Source organism: Manacus candei, unplaced genomic scaffold, assembly GCF_025592945.1.
Source record: "Manacus candei isolate 608988 ecotype Guabito, Panama unplaced genomic scaffold, ASM2559294v1 h1tg000003l, whole genome shotgun sequence".
In the NCBI taxonomy this organism is placed as follows: domain Eukaryota; kingdom Metazoa; phylum Chordata; class Aves; order Passeriformes; family Pipridae; genus Manacus; species Manacus candei.
In genome coordinates, this window is record NW_026138051.1 from 10,537,106 (window position 1) to 10,556,300 (window position 19,195).

The 19,195-nt window shown below is 47.0% G+C and overlaps 1 protein-coding gene across 1 annotated transcript; it reads right to left on the bottom strand.

Annotated features, from left to right (window-relative positions):
* Positions 1-4,836: 4,836 nt before the first annotated feature.
* On the bottom strand, positions 4,837-14,174 carry RAP2C (RAP2C, member of RAS oncogene family). The gene is made up of 3 exons (XM_051784995.1): positions 13,613-14,174; positions 11,573-11,892; positions 4,837-7,302 (listed from the first exon to the last, which is right to left on the bottom strand). Exons 1-2 carry the CDS (start codon positions 13,883-13,885, stop codon positions 11,614-11,616), a joined length of 552 nt encoding a protein of 183 aa, XP_051640955.1. The 5' UTR covers positions 13,886-14,174; the 3' UTR covers positions 4,837-7,302; positions 11,573-11,613.
* Between the last annotated feature and the right edge of the window lie 5,021 nt (positions 14,175-19,195).

Sequence of the window (19,195 nt, forward strand, 5' to 3'; positions counted from 1 at the left end):
CGTGGTGTTGGTGGTGCCCAACGACAAACGCAGGAAAGGATTCAGCGTGCAGGGATGAGCAGCTCAGCCCAGCCATCACACATTCCAGGGTGCATCCATGTGCATTGTTGACTTTTCTTCCTTTTTCAGATTTTATATGCTGTCTAGAAGCTATTGCCAGGCACTGCAGAAGGCAGCTTGCTACAAGCAAATGCAAATGACAGCACAAGCTGTACAAGAAACTAAATACCAGCCCCAACTCCTGATATCCAGACCACATTATCTCATTTTTAATATGCCAGTGGCACTCTGTTGCTGGCACAGCTATAAGAAAAGCACTCTGTGATGTTTGATTCAAACAGGTCACTTTGAAGACATAGGAAAGCAATTTACACAGAAAAGTAAAGCCTCATGAATGTATCGAGTCAAAGGAGCGCTGATGCCTCCAAGGATTTGGGCATCTCATAGCATTCAGGGATTTCCAGCTGGGGAGATGCACCTCACCAGCTCTGTACAGCACTAACACAGCACAGGATGGTCCATGCTGTCCTTTATTTGTTTCACACAAGTTGTTCCCGGGCCACTCACACACATCCCCACACCAACAGGGTAAAAGCACTGTGAGCTCTCACCTGTACTCCTGCAGTCCTGTGACGAGGCCTTTGGATGCCCAGGCTCCTGCTCCTTGTGAGTGCTGTCAGGAGGACAAACCTATCCACCCTGAGGCTTTCCATGACTCACCAGCAGATCTCTCCCAGATTGTGCCTCAGCAGAAAAATCATGGAGCCCATGCACCACAGCACAGAAATCTGCCTGGCAGGTGGACAGTGCCCTGCTCGTCTGCTCATGCAGCCCTGGCAACAGAGAGCTACGAGACCAGAAGAAGCAGCAGCAACCCATCAGAAGAGAATTAAAGACCAGGATGGTGAAAACCTTTGCTGAGCATCAGAAAGGATCCTACAGCTTTGTCTTAGGAAGCTGCCAAATTGAGTCTGCAATGCCCGATGAAGAGGCTGAATCCTAGTGGAAAGGATGGAGTTCTAATGAACTATATTGCTTACTTTCACCACAGATGTGGTTTCCCTCTTGGCTCAAGACAACTAACTCTGGTTGAGTAAGCCTTGATTACATCCAGGCAAAGCAATGCATGTGTTCTCCAGGTACCTCCAGGCCAATGGATCACACCCATCTCACCATATGGATTTTTAAGCCTGAGTTTTATTAATGTTTCCCTCTCAGGTAGCTCTCTTCCATCACTCCTGCCTTTTCCTTTTATTCTTCCTCAAAAGACCCTCATCACACTTCAGTCCTACCAAGGTGTGCCAAATTCCAGGTATCCAGCTCACAGCAGAGCAAAAGGTGTGCCAGAGCCACTCTTCATAGCAGGCAGTGGAGGGAGGACAAGAGAGCAACACCCACCTGAAGCTGTGAGCTTGGTACTTTTGTAGTGGTCAAAGGTAATCCCAACTTTGTGGTTTGTCTTCCAGGGCCTTCTGGCAGATGTTGGCAGCTATGAAACAGACATATTTCAAAGAACAGGAAACATTCCTACATTGTGCCTGTCCCAAGGTTTCAGGAGTACATTCATAAAACCTTCCTAGATTATTAAATTCAGTCCCAAGAGGAAACCATTTAGATGGTCTAAGATGCTGAGCTACAGGTACTGAACAGGACAGACAGCTAGAAGGAAAGGAACCCAGCTGGACACCAAGGTACTTCTAACCATAGCCTGACACCAGGCAGGCCCTGCAGCTAAAACCTTTCTTCTAACCTATTAAAAATACATCTGCATTACTGAGATTAGACACAGAGCATTTGGCAAGGCTGTGTTAATTCCTGGAACAATGAATGGAAAATAATGCCAGGAGCAGTAATGTGACTGTGGTTGCAGAGACACAGGGCTGGAAGGGACTTCAGAGATCCCACGACACAGCCCAATGTACAGAAGCAGGAGCTGTACAGCCTCACACACTCCTTCCTCCAGCAGTGCTTACCCAATATCATCTTTGAAAATTCTCCACCACCCCATGTAGCTGCAGCTTCCTCCAGCACTTCAGCTGTGTTCTGTGAGCAGATTTCTCTTTTTTCCAGCATAAATCAGCTTTGCTGAAAATTCAGTTTATTTCTTCTTGTTTTCCCACAGCAGCCAGGCTGTTGCCGATCACACAATCATTTTTTATTTGATTTTAAGAAAAAGGTTTTAAGATCTATCCCAGCAGTAGGACAAATCCCAAGCTGATAATTGATCATCCCATGTGTCAATTCCCAAAAAGACAAGTAGCCCTTAAGGAATGTCACAAACAGCAAATATATTTTCTCTTTTCTGGGTTGATCAGATAATTTAAGTCTAATGTCAAGGCAGATCTTCTAAGAATATAAAACTGTATGAACTAGTCAGCCTAACAGTAGGAAAAAAGAGACAAAAGTAACTTCAAGAACCAGAAAGCTCCCAAAAAGCTGAATGTCTGGTTTACTGAGCTGCAGTCATTTATCAATTATGCCTTTCAGTAGAAGCACAAGAAGTCTAAGACTGAACCAGCTACATTATAGTCTCACAAATATGTAAAAGATACTAACAGTTTTCATAAGTCTGATATTTTTTCAACATTGTTATTTAAGCTCTTGCCCACTTATTTATTTACCTGCAAGGAGTCCAATTCTATGATGCTGGTGCATCCGATTCCAAGGAAGTCCAACACACCCTTCCACATATGCCCCCAGGAGGGAAGTCCTACAGTTACCACTTTTCTTCCCAGGCAAGAGCAATTGAGGTCACCCAGTAACAGGCAGTGTTGTGGAGTCTCAAATCCCACACAAGCCTAATCGCTGGAAATATGATTAGGAGAAAGTAAGTCACTGCTAGAAAGCTGTCACAGTGCACTCAGACAGAACCAGCAGAACATCAAGGAGCACAGACACGACACAAAACAAACAGTAAAGCCTCCCCTACAAGTGAATATTTTGCAGATTCCTGCAACACGAGAGACTCCTCCCCATCAATTATTGCAGTTACTGCTCCAGACCTTTTGGAGGGACTTGAAGAGAACCTCTGCTTTGAAGGAGAGCACCAGAGGCAAATAGGCTGATTCCATACTAAATACACTGTTCCCGCAGAGAACAAGTTTCACCCCCTACAACCTTGCAGCCTGGTGATCGTCAGCTCAGTGCTGCCCTCAGCAGCGTGCACAAACCACGGCAGGTGGGACATCACCCTTGGGTTGAACGCTGTGCTGATCTGCAGCTGAGAGTCCTTCTTCTCTGTTCCTCGCAGCTGTATTGGCCAGGCAGAGACAAAACCCAAAAGCCACATTATTTCACTTTCAGAGTGCAGAGCACAGGGCCACGTCTCCTCCTGACAGAGCTCGCCTGCAGCTACAGGAGCTGTGAGTGCTTCCTCCAGCTGCGAGCGCGGTGACTCACACAACCGAAGTGACTACCAGCAAACCCAGCTACCCGGGCTGCCGACTTCCCAGCAGAGAGAACCCACACAGGTCAACATGTACTACTTCAGAAGCCGTGTATCTCATTTTAATTAAGACTAGACACTTCCACCTAGTTTCACACTGTAATTACAGCCCAGCCTACTGGGGCAGATAAGAGCGCGCAGCTCCACACGAGGTGTGGCCGGCGGTTCACCCTCCACCCATGCAGGGTCCCTCTCTGTGCTTCCTCCCGGGCTGTCCCCGCTGTGGGGTTGGTGTGGCTGGTGGTTTGTACCCCAGAGCACCCAGCCTGGCTGCAGGGCCCAGCTCTGCCCTCATCAGTGGTGCAGTTACGTGCCACCCGTGCTGGGTGGGGGAGCAGGGTGGGAAGAGGCCTCACACCTGTGCTGCAGTCACACTAGTCAAGGTCACACTTGCCAACGTCAAGAAAGCAGACATATCGCCCAAAATCACTTAGAAGGGCAGTCTGCCCTTCTCTGTCATCTTCCTCTCAAGATGGAAACTACTGCTCCATTTCAGCAAAGGAAGTGTGAGCAGGAAGAAGAAACAGCACAAAAACCCACCTACAAGATAAGGCTAACGCTGTTTCAGCTGGAGGAGGGGCAGTGAGCAGGCTACGTGGTTTTGTCTGTTGACACATCACTCAGAACTGAAGGTACCAAGGCAGCAAGTTTTTCCTTAACTTGAAATCACATTTAACATTAAGACACAGCTTTAGTTACAGGCGCAGTACTAAAGGTCAGTGCCAAGACTGCCTGTTCTTGGAAGATGCACTTTTTGTTACAGGGCCCAGATGACAATCACTGACTTGGCAAATTCAAGGCTTTTACTGAGCATTTAAGATAATTGTTATCAAATGGCTTTGGGCACTCTTAGCTGTAAGATTTTCTAGAAAATTCCTGTGCCTCTCCTGCAGCAGAGCTCCAAGAGCCTCGCTCTGCTGGCATGGTGGGGAGATGTCAGCTCTGGATGGAGAGCAGCTACAGACACTGCAAGGTGATGTCAGGACTCAGGGCCATCCTCACACACATAAAAGCCTGTATGAAAAACAAGAACATTAAAGATTTGGACAAGAGAGACACTTCTGAACAAAACACCATCATACTGGCCTGTGAGGAGAGGCCCTGTGGCTGCTCTGAACAGGCTCCCCAGCTCGGAGGGGTCCCTGCCGGGCACAGGAGATGATCCACAGCCCTTGTTCCCTCTTCTCAGAGCTTTACACCCAGCCAGGGCACAGCAGCACACCCCATTCCCCCTGCACCAGAAAGGCTCACTCATGGTAATTCAGACACAGTTACTGCATTTAGAACAACCAGGACCTTAAAAACTCCAAAACCAACCAAAAAAAAAAGCAGCAGCAGCTTGTCAGTTCAGCCCACTCCAGAAAAAACTGAACACAGACTAGTCACCCCAGTTTGGTAATACAGGTATCTATTTTATTAAAAAAGTTACAAACAGGTGGACTGTAGGGTTGTCTTACAAAATGACAAGAATGAATTCTACTGGAAAAAACTTTTTACAAAGCATTATAGGTAATTGTTCCATTTTTGCACTTGTTATTCCAGATTTCACCTATCACTGATAAAGATACAGTACATTAGATACTTGATGTTAGGTTACATTTTTTATTTGTAGAGCCCTACTGCAGTGATTTGAACAACTCCTAAACAGATGCCATAGTAAAGACAATACATATTGCATTTATTATTAGCCTCTTACTCTAATAAGCAACTTCACATGCAAACTATTGAGGAAGCCTAAATAAACTTTTGGTCCCTTTTTCCCCCCAAAGTGTGCTGAAGAAACCATCTCTCGTTTTCCCAGTCCTGTCACTCTAAGCTAGTTCAAGTTTCTTAAGGTTTTTTTTTTTCTTTTTTCTTTTTTTTTTCGCTGAGGTCAATGAAAATGAACACTGGTTTGAAAACTACCCATAGGAATGAACCACTGATCAATATCAACCAACTTTTTCCTCCTTAGACAAAGGAAAACTAGGATCTTTATGAATTACTTTTATTTCCTATTACTTCCTTACAACCTACAAAAAAGATCAACAACCATCACTTAAAAAAAAAATCTACTTTGAATACAAGGTTTGGTTTAATTCTGATATTAAAGTGCAAACCTAAGTATTAGCCTCAGCCTGTTTATGAAGTTTGTACAAACAGGGGAAAAAAAAACTTCAAGTAACCCCACAGAAAAAAAATCAGGTGTTTCAATAATCAGGCAGAAATCCTGGTGTCTTCTTCTTTTCAGGATTCAAATTCAACACTGAATGTAGACTCAGAATCTTTATTTCTGCTAACACTGTAAAGTCAGCCTGCTTTATTACCAATAAAACACATTAATGTTGAGATACTGTACCGGTGATCTTTTTATTGTTTTAAATGCCATCATCCAGAATACAATTAATGAGTTTTCAACTGCTTAACCTCATATATCCATCACTGCTTTTACTGGAGCTTTTCTCATAGTTATTTAGCTATTACAGGGAAAGAATGTACATTTCTAGAAGCATGTTCAAATGACTAAAGCTGGGCTCCTAAAAACCTAGAACTTTGGTGCAGTAGGTGAGCTGCAGTTATTAAATTTCTGCAAAAAAAATTACACATTTTAAACCACTGCTAGAAAAAGCTCTCATGTATGCAACACGTTAATAAACTGAACAAAAAGATTTTGTCTGCTCTTTGTACAATTTCATTCTGCTCTTTATACCTGTGTTATTGTTAAAATTTTCAAGTATTCAGAGAAAATGTTGATCAGGTAAACAATAAGGAAGGCAATGGCTGTTTAAAGCACGCTTGCAGTTAGTATCACCGAAACCTGGTGCTTTTCCCCTTGTTTCACCAACTTGTCTCTAGTATTAAACTTGTTTACTGGGGGAAAAAAAACCAAACTAAAAAGCAATTTGTGACAGTGCAAGAAAAACTTTAACAAATATTGCTTTAAAATATTATTCAGAAAGACAAATATTAGGAACTATAAAATGTAAAGTGATCTTATTTGCATTAGATTTACATGTGCAGAGGTCTACTAGATGTCTCTTACTGTGCCAGGCAAAGCTGAGCTGACAGACTATGCAGACAGCCCATTTTGAAGGATACATTATCCCTTTTCAAAGGCATAGAGAAGCTATTTGTAAACAAGCAAGTTTAGAAACTCAGTAGAAGGAAAAGTGTGCTGCCATTTTTCAATGCTACAATTGTCGTTTTTGATTAAGAAACCCAAGATTGCAAGAAACATCAGCTGGAGACTTTGCATCCTGTTCCAAGTAATCCCTGTTGTCAAATAGGACCAGTTACAAACACATTGTCACAGCTACATTTGCCAAGAAAAGGGATACTACATCCATACAGAGGTGCCTTCAGTATCTTTTCATGACACTGTCACACGTAAACAAAAAGTCTCAAAGAATGACCAACTACCTTGTAGGAGAAAACCTTGCAAATAGAAATAAGCACTGATGCGAGGTAATATACAGAAGTAACCATTTGTTTAAGGCTCAATTTATTCTCCATTAAAACTCTCTTCTTTTAAAAGGCATTGAGTAGGTAATACTGAGTTTAAGTATTTAATAAATACAAGTTCAGAAATTGATTAAAGAAATCAATTAAAATATTAAAAATGAACTCTTGCATATTAGCCATTATATGAACTTAGAAAGCTATAAAAGGACTGATAGATAAAGAACAGATTTTAAAACTTATGGTAAACATGCTAAGCATTCCGATCAAGGTGTGTGGATCCTGGAGGCCACCAACCTTATGCACTTAGATGTATGGCAATGTGCTGTAATAGAGACAGGTTTACCAAGGCTCAGCTCTGCAACCTGGGCTGAAAGTTCTCCAAAGCAGCATCTGTGCAAGTTTCCTCTGAGTTTTATCTGCAATTTAAACAAAATAACTAATGAAAGCCATATTCAAGACACATCCAAAGTGAACTCAGCTCTTCCCACCACGTGGAACCGTCAGTTTTCCATACTGAGCTCCAATGCTTTACACAGTGGCATTCCCTAAGGTCTCCTCCACTAACTCTGGTAGTACAAGAGGGAAGCAGATAACTTATTTCTATGAACTTCATAACAGCTGCCTCTGTGGGATACTAAATTGCATCTAAAGATCTGAAACAAACAAAAAATTTAAATTCTCCTGTACAAATACACCTATGCTGGGGCTTTGCATTGGTGAACACCCAGTAACACGAAGCAATTGCATTTTGCACAAGTTCTGGGAACAGGGAGATGAGCCAACTCACTCAGTTTTGACATCTGAGTTCTCAGTAATCAAATCCTCTAAATGACTACTCAAAAAAGCCCCTTAACATTCATGAGACAGCCTCAGCAGAGACAGAATTATAATACCAGCATTCTCAATCAAGCACACAAACACATTACCAATGTGACCAAAACACCTCTGTATTTCTGATAACTTGCTTGTAGCTCACAGGATTTATCTTCAGAGATATCCCAAAAGCGTCAGGCGAAGCTCAAAGTCTGTAGAAACCTGGTTTTCATATGCACATGCATGTACTTTACTCTAGCTTGATCCTTGGATTTTCGGGGATTTTGAGGAGTCTTCTCTATTCCTGAAGTAATTTCTCCAAAGGAGTCAGGACCTTATGTTTCCTATTGCACTGTTTCTTTTCAGCTGTTGATTTGCTCTCAATTAACAGTTTCTGTCACGACAGAGGGCCAGTTAGTCATGACAGAGTGCTCTGATATAGCCAGGGTTCCTCTTCCTGCCTAACAGCTGGTCACCCCCAACATTCAGAAGCAGCACTCCTGCCCTGATGGGAACAAACAGCCAGGTTTTTCTTGCCTGTTTGTATGTTTCCCAGCTAACAGTAATTCTCTCCCAGTCTGGTGAGATCATTCCTACCCCACACTGTTGCTGGTCCATGAGTTTTAGATGGGGAGGGTCCCTGTACTGTCAAAGCAGCAAACCCTGCATTGCACAGCCACACAGGCCAGAAGAGAGTATGCTTTCAGTTTTTATGTCTAGAGAGGAACACTCTTCCTTCAGCCTAACTAATATCAGTTACTCATGAATGGAGGGGACAGGAATCACTCATCAGCATCAGCCCTTCACCCCAATATTAAGGTGTTCCCAATCTGATCAGTATCCCTACAGAAAGCCTTTAATGCACAAGGACTGTAACAGATGCCATATTTTAAAGAAGATTCAAAATACAAAACAGTCATACTGAAAATTCAAGAGAAAAACTAGAGCAAGGAACAGAGAGCAGCTGCTGGAAATCTCATATCTCTGAATGCAACAAAACAACACAAGACCACTGCAGAAGCAGGAAAGGAGAGGGGGGAAACAGGATGCAAGAACGACGCACATTTCTGAAATAAACTATGGGTTATCCCAACTATGCAGTTATGTTCCATCCTTGATTTCACTCAAGGCATCTCTCGTGGATTTCTGCACCAGAAAACTGCAGGCACTGCACAAACTGCTGCTACATATTTCACTGTGAACAACTGACCCACACTCAGACTCCTCCTGGACACAAGGTTACAGAACTCAGAGATGATGATGATGATTATTCCAGGACACAGCTACAGTTCAAGCCCACTTCCTACACACAGGTTTGCAGAGAGCTGGTTCCACTTCTCAGTTTCAGTTTGCCTAGGAGGGGTCACTGCTAAAGCAGAGGTTTGACATGCAGCAATTGTTTCCTCGATCACAGATAAGCAGAAGGATTACGAGGCTGATTAGGGCTATCACAAGACACCATCAGAACCTCTCCTACACCAGAGCACATCAGAAGAAATTATCAGGCAGCAAAGGTTTATGATAAAGTTAATGAGACCCTACATCTACTCAATCAAAGAACGAGGACAGAGTGGGAGCCAGGAAGAGGAAAATACCCCAAAAATGTGAGGTTGAAATGAAAGACACAGAGCATGAAGCCTGTGAAGAGCCAGGATGAGTAATTAAAGTTCCAGACATGGCAAGATCTGGACTAAATAGAAAGCAGCTCAGGAAGGAAAGGCTTGCTTGGCACAAGTGATGAGACTACACTGAGCAGAGGCAGCATTTCCTAGAAGCAAGGAAGCAGTTTGATGCTAGAGGCTTGGTGTGACTCTAAGCTAGGCAGAAGGAAGAAGAGGAAATCTATATTACAAAAGCTTAGGAACCTCTAACTCAAGGGGTCACAAAGACATAAGAATACAAATGTTTCTTCTGAAACAAGAGCATGCTTAGGAAACCCACCAAATCTAGCACAAGTTATGATTCAAAGGAATAATATGTGGCCCTGCCCCTACCTCAATTTCACTTCTAAGATTAAACTTGCTATTTAATGCTAAATCCAGAAGCAGACAGGTTACAAAGAAACCTCCCTTAGAAGAAACCAATTCTGGAAGTACTTCAGAGATGAAAGGCCTGATTTTGTCAGAGTTGAAGACAGTAACCTGCACAAGATGAACCACTAGTAACCCAGGGGACTGCCATAACTTTGAACCATACTTCAATCCACATAATCCTGTTTGTGAAGCTGCCTTAGAAATAGCTGCAACATTGCAATTGTTACATGCAACTCAGGGTATTATAACCCTGCAGCACCTCACTAAAAAAAGCAGTAATTCCTTTGATTCATTCCTTCCTATAACCCTATAGGCTCTGCTGGTGTGATTACTGTACAAGGAAAGACTTAATTTGCATTTTTCTCTGCTCCAGTACAAACAGTTTGCTCAGCTTTCAGCAAGTAAATCTTGAACTTACATACACCTCTTACAGTGACAGCAGCCCTTCCTAATTTCACAGAACTGCAGATAAAAACATCATGTAGTACCCATAGCATGACAGTGTCAGGGCCACAAGCATCTAAAATTTTACATTCACAAAGCACTTGATAACAATCTCAAAGACAAGCTTTGAGACTTCACTCTCTGACCTTGCACTCAAGATTAAAGAGGATACATGGTCCAAAGCTTCCAGTAATAACCTATTTTCCCTCTTGTCACTCAGACACAAAAAGCTCCTTGAGTTGAGCAGGAGTTACTAACGTGGCAGTGGCAGTCTGAGCCTCAAGCAGTGCAGCTGTCAAAAGGGGTAGTTCCTTCCCCTGAATTTTCACGTCCTCCCTCATTCCTGCACTTGTCCTCAGAGATCATGAGGAGTTGTTCGTCAAGACAGGTCCAAGGGACAAGTGAAGGACCAGCTGGCTGCACGCAGAGCACATCAATGGTGTGGAAGAGCCCTTTGCAGTAATATGGATTCAAGCCAATGCTGAAAACAGACCTGGAACAGCTACAGGGGAAACAACAGCTGGGAGGGGTCCAGAACCACCTCACAGGAATGACAGTACTGCTGTGCACAGGGAAGGAACAGACCCATTGTCACCATCAGGTGAAAAAGGTACTGAAAACAACCACCACGTGTGTGAAGGGTCAAAGGCAGATGTCCTTGAGGAAAAAAATACAAATCAAAGCAACACCTGACACAGGGGAAGCTCTGCAGAGGCCCCTCTGCCTCTGTTGTCACACCTCTTATGAGTCACTGGGGAAAGGAGAGCCATGCACTGGGAAGCCATTTTACAGTGTGTTCTCTGCTCTGGACATTTCAGATGAAGAGCACTTTGTGCACACCCTTGACTAGTACATGTGGGCTTCAAGCCACTGCTCACCACTCAGGTTGGTTTTCTTCCAAGAGAAACTTCTGATAAGGCAGAAGGGTACTCTAAGTACATTCAGTTTCTGTACCACAGAATTCTGTTTATTTTAAACAAGCTCAAAGTCTTCTCAGCAAAACTATTGGGAAACTTGGTCACAATAACCCCACTGAACTCCCAGGTAACTCCCACTACTTGAAAATAATCCAGATACCAACTACAGGAACATCACAAAACATTAAGGATAACGTAATGTCAAATACAGCACTGACAGTCAAAATAGGTGCAGATGAGATCATACACTTTGTGTCATTGTAAAATTACTGCAAGCAAATGCAGCATTCCCTGACTAACCCTACTGAGGTAACACAACAAGTCCATCTGACTCAAATAGTCAAGTGCACAAGGTCTTCCTCTTTTGGAGGAAGGTTGCCTCCAGGTTAGACTGCTTCACTTCAGACTCCCTGTCACTTTTTCTGCTTACTCAAACAGTGTGCTCGTGCACCTCAGTTAGTGACAACTGTTCCACCAACCTGCTCTGTATGGCCATGGTTGAGGTTTTTCTTAATTTCTCTCACTGGACGATGCAAGTTGTACAACACTGATCCTGTTTCTCAGGCAGGGAGGCATAGTTCATTTGCCTGACGATCTCAGCAAACAGTTCATCCACCATTGTTTTGCTCTTGGCTGACGTCTCCATGAAGGGACAACCCCACTCCTGAGCCAGGGCTCTGCCTTCTGCAGATAACACCTCCCTCTCCGACTCCAGATCCACTTTGTTCCCCACCAGGATCAGAGGAACCTTCTCGTATCTCTTCACCCGGACAATCTGGTCCCTCATTGGCTTGATGTCCTGGTCAAACAATCCAACTGGTTAGTACACACAGTCACATGGAATTGCTACAGAAGCACATCTTAACAATCCTCATGTGCAAAAGAACATGAAAAATACATCCGAAGACTTGCCAAGTTCATAGCCATTGCAGAGCTCAGAGAAAACTTACTACTAATCGTTACTAAAAGTAATTTTTTCTTTTCTATAAAAGCATGCACATTTTATAGCATTTACGTGCACATACAAACAGAAAGTGACTGCTGTGCTCTCAGACAGTCAGTTCAGCTGGAGGAAGACAGGATATCACTGCTTTGAAAGCTGGTTTCAGCTTTCTGAAGAAGTTGCCTCCAGTCTAAGGACCTGTAACCCTAACAGGACCACACCATTACACAACCATTTAGGAAGTTTGTGCTTAGCTTACAGCTTGAGGAAGCCAGCAATTTAAATAAAGTCTTCTCACTTGTAGAATGAAATAATTCATTGTGAACACATTTAATCCCATGTAAGTAACCAAATTAGATGCTGTAAAGAGATTTTATTACCTAGAGATGCATTTATTCAAGTCTGAGCCGACATGGGGAGTTTACACTTGAAAGTCTGAGTCAGCCTCCTCTGCCCCCCGAGTGTTTTAAGTTACTATCAGTACTAAGTCCTACAAATTCTTGCATAGTTCTCAGACAAAGCAATTCCAGCGTTTGAAGTTACCTCTGTGTAAAGAGCTGCAGAGTGGTTTACACCTACAGCCTCCAGAGCAAACACGCTGCAGACAGACGGGGATAATTAAATATTAACAGGGTGGATTACTAACTGTGCATCCATTCCTTGGATAATGGGAGCTCCCTGGCCCCCCAAAATCAGTGAAAACGAGAGCAGAAGCATCCCAATGTCACTGCTGTTGTTTTCCAAAGATAAGTATGTCTCCAGCTTGCTTCGAGGCCTCTGCTAAGATAAGGTTTAGCCTCCAGCAGAAGCAAACGCGCCGCTCCAGTGGGGGTGTGCAAGGTCTTGCCAACCAGCTGGAACACACCCAGCTCGGCAGCCCAGGCCAACGCAGGAGCTGGAAATCCCTGCGCTGCTCACAGCACTGCTGAACTCGCTTACTGCCCAAAAACAAAGCCTCGCTTCTAGAGGCAGCTCAGACCAGTTACTGGCAGAGATATTTCAATATTTTTTTGGAGAGTTTTAATAGCAGAAATCAAATCCAGGCCCACAAATCATCGCCCGTGGCTGGTTCTCCTCGCCAGTGCCCCACCTATGCTGTGAGAGCAACGAGCTCACGCTGGACAGAAATATATTTTGGGGGGAGGGGGCGGAAAATAGCAGCTCACTTAACAAGTCACAACTGCAGAACAATGAGGCTCTCTTCAGGAGCAACTGCAGAAACATGCCTTTTAGGAAAGAGGGGGGGTTGGAAGGGGAAGTCTCGCTTTTAATATCGAGTGATTTCTTCACAAAAGGGGATTGCCAAGAGATTTCTGCTGGAGAAGTGGGAGCTGGTCATTGTTCTCCAGCACTGCGTGGGATTTAACAATGGTGGCACCCTGATAAGTACCTGCAAAGCAAGCAGTTTCAACCAGGAAGCGGGGCTGGCAAACGCGCTTTCAAGCCGGGCATTTACACTTTTTGGCCCTTCGCTGATAACGCGCTCACACCGCACACGTGGCCACCCTCAAAAAACTTCCTGCCCAGCCCAGCGCCTTCCCCGGGGCAGGGACGGCTCCGTGCGGGGCGAGGTTACCTGGAAGGACTGCTGGTTGACCAGGCTGTAGACGAGGATGAAGCCCTGCCCGTTCTTGATGTAGAGGTCGCGCATGGAGGCGAACTGCTCGGTGCCCGCCGTGTCCAGGATCTCCAGCACCGAGGGCGACGAGTCCACCTCGATCTCCTTGCGGTAGAAGTCCTCGATGGTGGGGTCGTACTTCTCGATGAAGGTGCCGGTGACGAACTGCACGGTCAGGGCGGACTTCCCCACCCCGCCGCTGCCCAGCACCACCACCTTGTACTCCCGCATCGGGCCCCGCTCGCCGCTCCCGCCGGGCCCGGGCCTAGCGCAGGCGGCACCGCGGCCCTCGCATAGCCCCGGCGCGCCTCAGGAGAAGGGCGAGGCCCCGCTGCTCCCGCGCCGCGCTGAGGGCAGGGACACCCCCCCGAGCGCCCGGCGCGGCCCCGGCCCCGCTCTCCGCCCCTTTCACCGCCGCGCTCCCGCCATCGCCGGCCCGGCCGCGGGACCCGCCCGCCAGCGGCCGCCTCCGCCCGGAAGGGTTTTGCTGCGGCACCCGGAGGCGGCCCCGCCCCGGTCCCGCCCGCTCACTTCCGGCGTGCTGCGTCACCGCCCGCCCGCCCGCGGGGGAAGCATTTGAGTGTAGCACCGGAGTCGCGCGGTGCCGGGGGACGGGTTTGGGTGTGGCACCGGGGCAGCCGCTGTACCGGGGGGGACGGGTTTGGGTGTGGCACCGGGGCAGCCGCTGTGCCGGGGGGACGGGTTTGGGTGTGGCACCGCGGCCCGGCCCTGCCCGGCCCCAAGATGGCGGGCGCGGCGCCGGCCCTGCCGGGGGCGGGACTGGGGGGCGCGGGGCTGTCCCTGTCTTGCGGGAGCTTGAACTCGTTAATAAAGTCCTTTCTGAGGTTCCTGCCGGAAAGAGACCTCCGCGAGGAAAGGGAACTGGGCTGTGGCACCCACAGCGACTGGAGAACGGAGACCGGCACCGCGGCTCTCCATCCCTGAGAGCCTTCTGGGCTTGTAAAAAAAAAGGGACACGGAGTGGATCAGAGGGATGGAGCACTTCTGTGAGGAAAGGCTGAGAGAATTGGGAGTGTTCAGCCTAGAAAAGAGAAAGCTTCGGGGTTACCGAATTGTGCCCCTTCCAGTATCTGAAGGGAACCGACAGGACAGACGGAGAGAGACCATTCAACAAGAGCTTGGAGTGATAGCACAAGGGGGCGTGGGTTCAAATTGAAAGAGAGTAGGTTTAGATTAGATAATAGGAGGAAGTTCTTCCCTGTGAGGGCGGTGAGGCCCTGGCACAGGTTGCTCAGAGAAGCTGTGGCTGCCCCATCGCTGGGAGTGTCCAAGGCCAGGTTGGAGCAACCCGGGGTAGTGGAAGGTGTCCCTGCCCTTGTCGGGGGGGGGGAGGTTGGAACAGATCACCTTCAACGTCCCTTCCAACCTAAACTATTCTGTGATTCTATTAAAGTTGTTCCCTCTACCTGCTGCTTTGTCCTGTGTCTTTACCCCTCCGCGGCTGCACAAACCTCACTGCTCGGCTGCCACGCGCCTTCGCAGAGGTGGTTTTGCCTTTTCCTCCCGTTTCCGGAGCCCGTTCTATGAAAAGCCTCCCAGCCCCGGCACGAGTGTCGCTGACTGAACCCGGGATGCTCGGGCGGCTCCCGCGGCAGGGCCGACAGCAGGTGTCAGCACGGCACCGAGCCCGGAGCCATCCCCGGGCACTCCTGGAATCGGCCCCGGCGTTTCCCCTCCCAGGGACCCTCCCCCGTTGTTAAGAGGAAGTAGCTAAAGAGAATAAACGGCTGTTTTCTTTCTGAAAAAACATGACTGGGTCGTTCCCAACCGTAGGGGAAGCTGCCCTCCGATATCACCAAATTTGTTTCTGCTGCGTCTCAGGGTCTGCAGAATTTCGGCAGACACGTGTGACGTGCAGGATTTGTCCCTTTCCCCAGTGTTTGATTGCAAGTCCAAGGCAGACATCGCTGTCTGTTCTTGTCGCGTCCGTCCTGCACACCCAGCGGGCCCCGGAGAGGTGTCAAGGTTAAAATCGTCCAAAGAAAAGCTACCGAGGAGGTGACTCTGCTTGTGGCTGTTTTCACAAACAGCATTATTTTATTCACTTTCTTTCCATTAAGAGAATAGGTCCATTATGGGAAAAGCTCGATAAGGATTTTTATCCTCCAGAACAAATCTTACTTAAGTTACACCAAATTTGATTCTTCTTTATTACATGTAAGCAATAACCCCTCTCCTTCCTTTGCCACTGCCTCCAAAATTGTGTTGTCAAGTGAATTGCTGGAATGAGGTGGCTGTGCCTGGATGGGGGATTTTCATGTGGCTGGTGAATCAGCTCGAAAATGTAAAAAGGTGAGCATTAAAACAGGCTGCCTCCTACTTCAACCCCATTAGAACTCACGAGCAGTTGGAAAGTACCTTAATGCACTCGGTGCTCGGGATAAAGGAAAGCCGTGGTTGCTCCCAGAGGAGCTTCCCATCTAATTTTAACCATGACACAATCGGTGACAGTGACAAATGGGGGGAGGGAGGAAAGGGGCAAGGGAGGATGAGGGTGACAATAATGAGATTACACGGTCACTTAGATTCATTATGTGCGTGTCTTTGTGGCACTGCTGGTCCTTTATGTTTGTGATGGGTGGAGGAACTACGGCAGAGGAACGGGGCAAAGAGCACAGCAGGAGAAAAGCCAAATACATTTCTGTGCAATTGACTTACCAGCAACGCCTCCCTCCCGGGCTGGGGGGAAGCCCAGGCAGGTGGGCACGGTATTGGGAAACTGGATGTTTTTCCTCTGGGTGCATAGTCAGTATCAATTTATATTCCCAAGATTTATTTCCCAACTTACAGCACTTTATACCCGGGCATACGTACCTAGAGCTGAAAAAAAAAAAAAAAGACCGATCTCAAAACACACCAGGTTGTTCGTTGTCCTTAAGACGAGTTGTTCCCTTCATCAAACTGTTTGCACAGCTCCTTCATCGCCTTGTGCCCCACCACACATCCCGACCCACAAAAATAGCTGGTGATGTAAAAGGTTTTGAAACTCTGGATAGGAATAGCTGCTTCTGCCATAAATGGCCAAGCCCTGAGCCAGCCACGCAGGGCACCTCCTGCCGATACCGCCGCTGCCACTCCCTCTCTATCACCACCTCATCCCGGTGAGGTGTGGCACGTCCCAGGTCAAAGACCTGATTTAATCTCTGCTGCCACTTTCTCCACGGCTCCTGCCAAGGAGAAAGGAGCAGGGCTCAACCCTCGGCGCTGCCCCAGGAGGGTTTGCCCTTTCCCAGCAAAACAACCCTCCCAAATGAACATCGGGGCAGGATTCGGTTGCTGCCAGAGCAGCTCTGTGCTGCTGATGGACTCGGCTGCTCTACGCCGTGCCCGCAGCCAGCAACAATAAAGCAGGCCCTTATTAAATTAACCTGCTAAGACAGAGATCTTGCAGGGATGTTCAGGGAACAGACAGATGGCACAAGCAAGGGCCAGGAATATCTCACCAGTGCGAGAGATGGATCCTGCCTGGTGCTGTGCCCAACGAGGAGGCAGGAACAGGAGCGGGCAGTGCCCTGCCCTGCAGAGCCAGCCCTGAGAGGTGACAGAAAAGCATCCTCAAGCTCTGGAGGGAGTGAGGAGACTGGAGCATCTCCTGTGGATGCCAGGGTGGGGCTGCAGCACCTCCCCAGCAGCCAAAGCCTCCCCACCGCAGCCACAGCGTGGATGCTGCCCGGCTGCTGCCGCCTCTCACAGGCTGTCCCTGCTGTCAGCATCGATCGGCTCGCGGCTCTGACTCACTGTGTCTGCCCGAGCTACAAACCAGGCTCTTCCCTGCCAGGAGCCCTGCAGCAGGCTGCTGAGCCAGGGCAGCAGGGATAGCCTGGATTTCACCTCACTTGCCGTCTAGATGGGCACATCATTTGCGTAAATACGTGCAAAACCAGCTTAAGACCAAATGTCATTTCTTCTTCTCCTCTTCCAGAGGTTTTGCTAATCCACTTACCGTGCCTTATGGTGTCCAGCATGTAAGCTGCAGGGCAGGGACCGGCTCCTGGGGGCTGGAATGGCTGCTGGAGCACTGGGGACTGCTCTCACGTACCTCATGCAAGGAGGTCCTGTCACACCGGTCACGTAACTGCAATGACAGCTTTTGATCTCAGCCCCATCAGGTTATAGTGGATGTGTCCATCTGGCCCAGATTCCTAATTCTTGGGCTGTTTCACAACCTGCTGAGATACTCTTCTTCTTTGCCAGCTTTTCCTGCCAACATAGAGATGACGCAGAGGCAAATCCTGAGGACCTTTCTCAGAAATTTCATATTTCCTGCCATTCCTCAGTTTTTAGCTGTTACTTTAGTAGCAACAAAAGGCATGCTGGCACTTCAAAAGAAGGCAAAGGACATTTTCCAAAGCAATTACTGATTTTGAGGCAGACGTGGGACTGCACTGAAATATAACTGATACAAGGAAATTATTGGGATTTCTGGGAGGAGAAGCATCTGTCTTTGGTCCCTAGGCATGGTACCAGATCACCAGCCATTTAGAAGAGCTTGGCCCGGGAGCTGGTTGTTGCTGCTGAGCAGCAGCACAGGGGAGGATGATGTTGCTACACCCTGCCACACTCACTGCCTGCAGCCCCTTGTCCCTGCAGCAGCCCTCTCTCCTGGTTATCCCCTCTGATGCTGCTGCAGGATCAGCATCCTGCCCCAGGGCGGGCGAGCTGGTCTCCATGTCTCTGTGTGGTGATGAGTCACTGCTCCACGTGAGGAAGCTGGTGGTGCAGCCAGAAATGTGGTTTCACGGGTCATTTCTCTTCCTATTTTCTCCTGACGTCGAGCTATCTCCTTGCTGCCCTTCAGAGTCTGAGCTGCTGTAATCCTGGCCTGTCCTCCACATGCTCAGCATGATGCCAGCATGGCACACTCTCCTTGGGTACCAGCTTCCATGAACTTCTGCAAAGCTGAGGGGACGGAGCTATCCTCAGGTTTGACCTTGCCAAATCACCAATACATGTCACAACTTCTCCCTAGAAATATATATACATATATATTTTAAAGTTTCCAGCCAACATCAGAGTAAAACTGAAAATACAGTTCCCTAAGGCTGAAAAGCCAGAAGGCAACAGTGAACACATAAACCAAACCTGTTGCTTTAAACCTCAAATTAAAAGAAAGGAGTGGGCAAGGTAAATATTCTGTCAAGATATGTTTTTAAGATTTGTGAAAATAAGGCAATTTTAAACTAATGTCCAACAGAAGAGTTCCCATTTGCTTTAAAAATTCCATGTGTTTTCCTTTTCTTATTGCATTCCTGCAGCATTTGCAATTCAGATGCTACAGAAATGTGTAACCTTGCTCATGAAATTTGCTGGCCAAATGAAGCAGCCAGCAATTAATTCGAGTGAAACCCTCTGCTTTACTGCCATTGGAGAGAACGAGAGAGAGAAAACGTAAAATCCAACCCAAACGGGGTATTGAGAGGATACTTTAATATGATGTTAATCTTAATAAGCAAAACCATTTCTTTCTTCTTTTTTTAATAAATTGCTTTTCGCTTGACAATTTCCTCACAGCGCAGTGAC

Bases quoted from the DNA above. Each gene is read 5' to 3' on its own strand.
- RAP2C (XM_051784995.1), bottom strand. From the start codon at position 13,885: ATGCGGGAGTACAAGGTGGTGGTGCTGGGCAGCGGCGGGGTGGGGAAG. The intron at 11,893-13,612 runs GTAACCTCGCCC...TTGTTTGACCAG, and splicing joins TCAACCAGCAGTCCTTCCAG to GACATCAAGCCAATGAGGGA.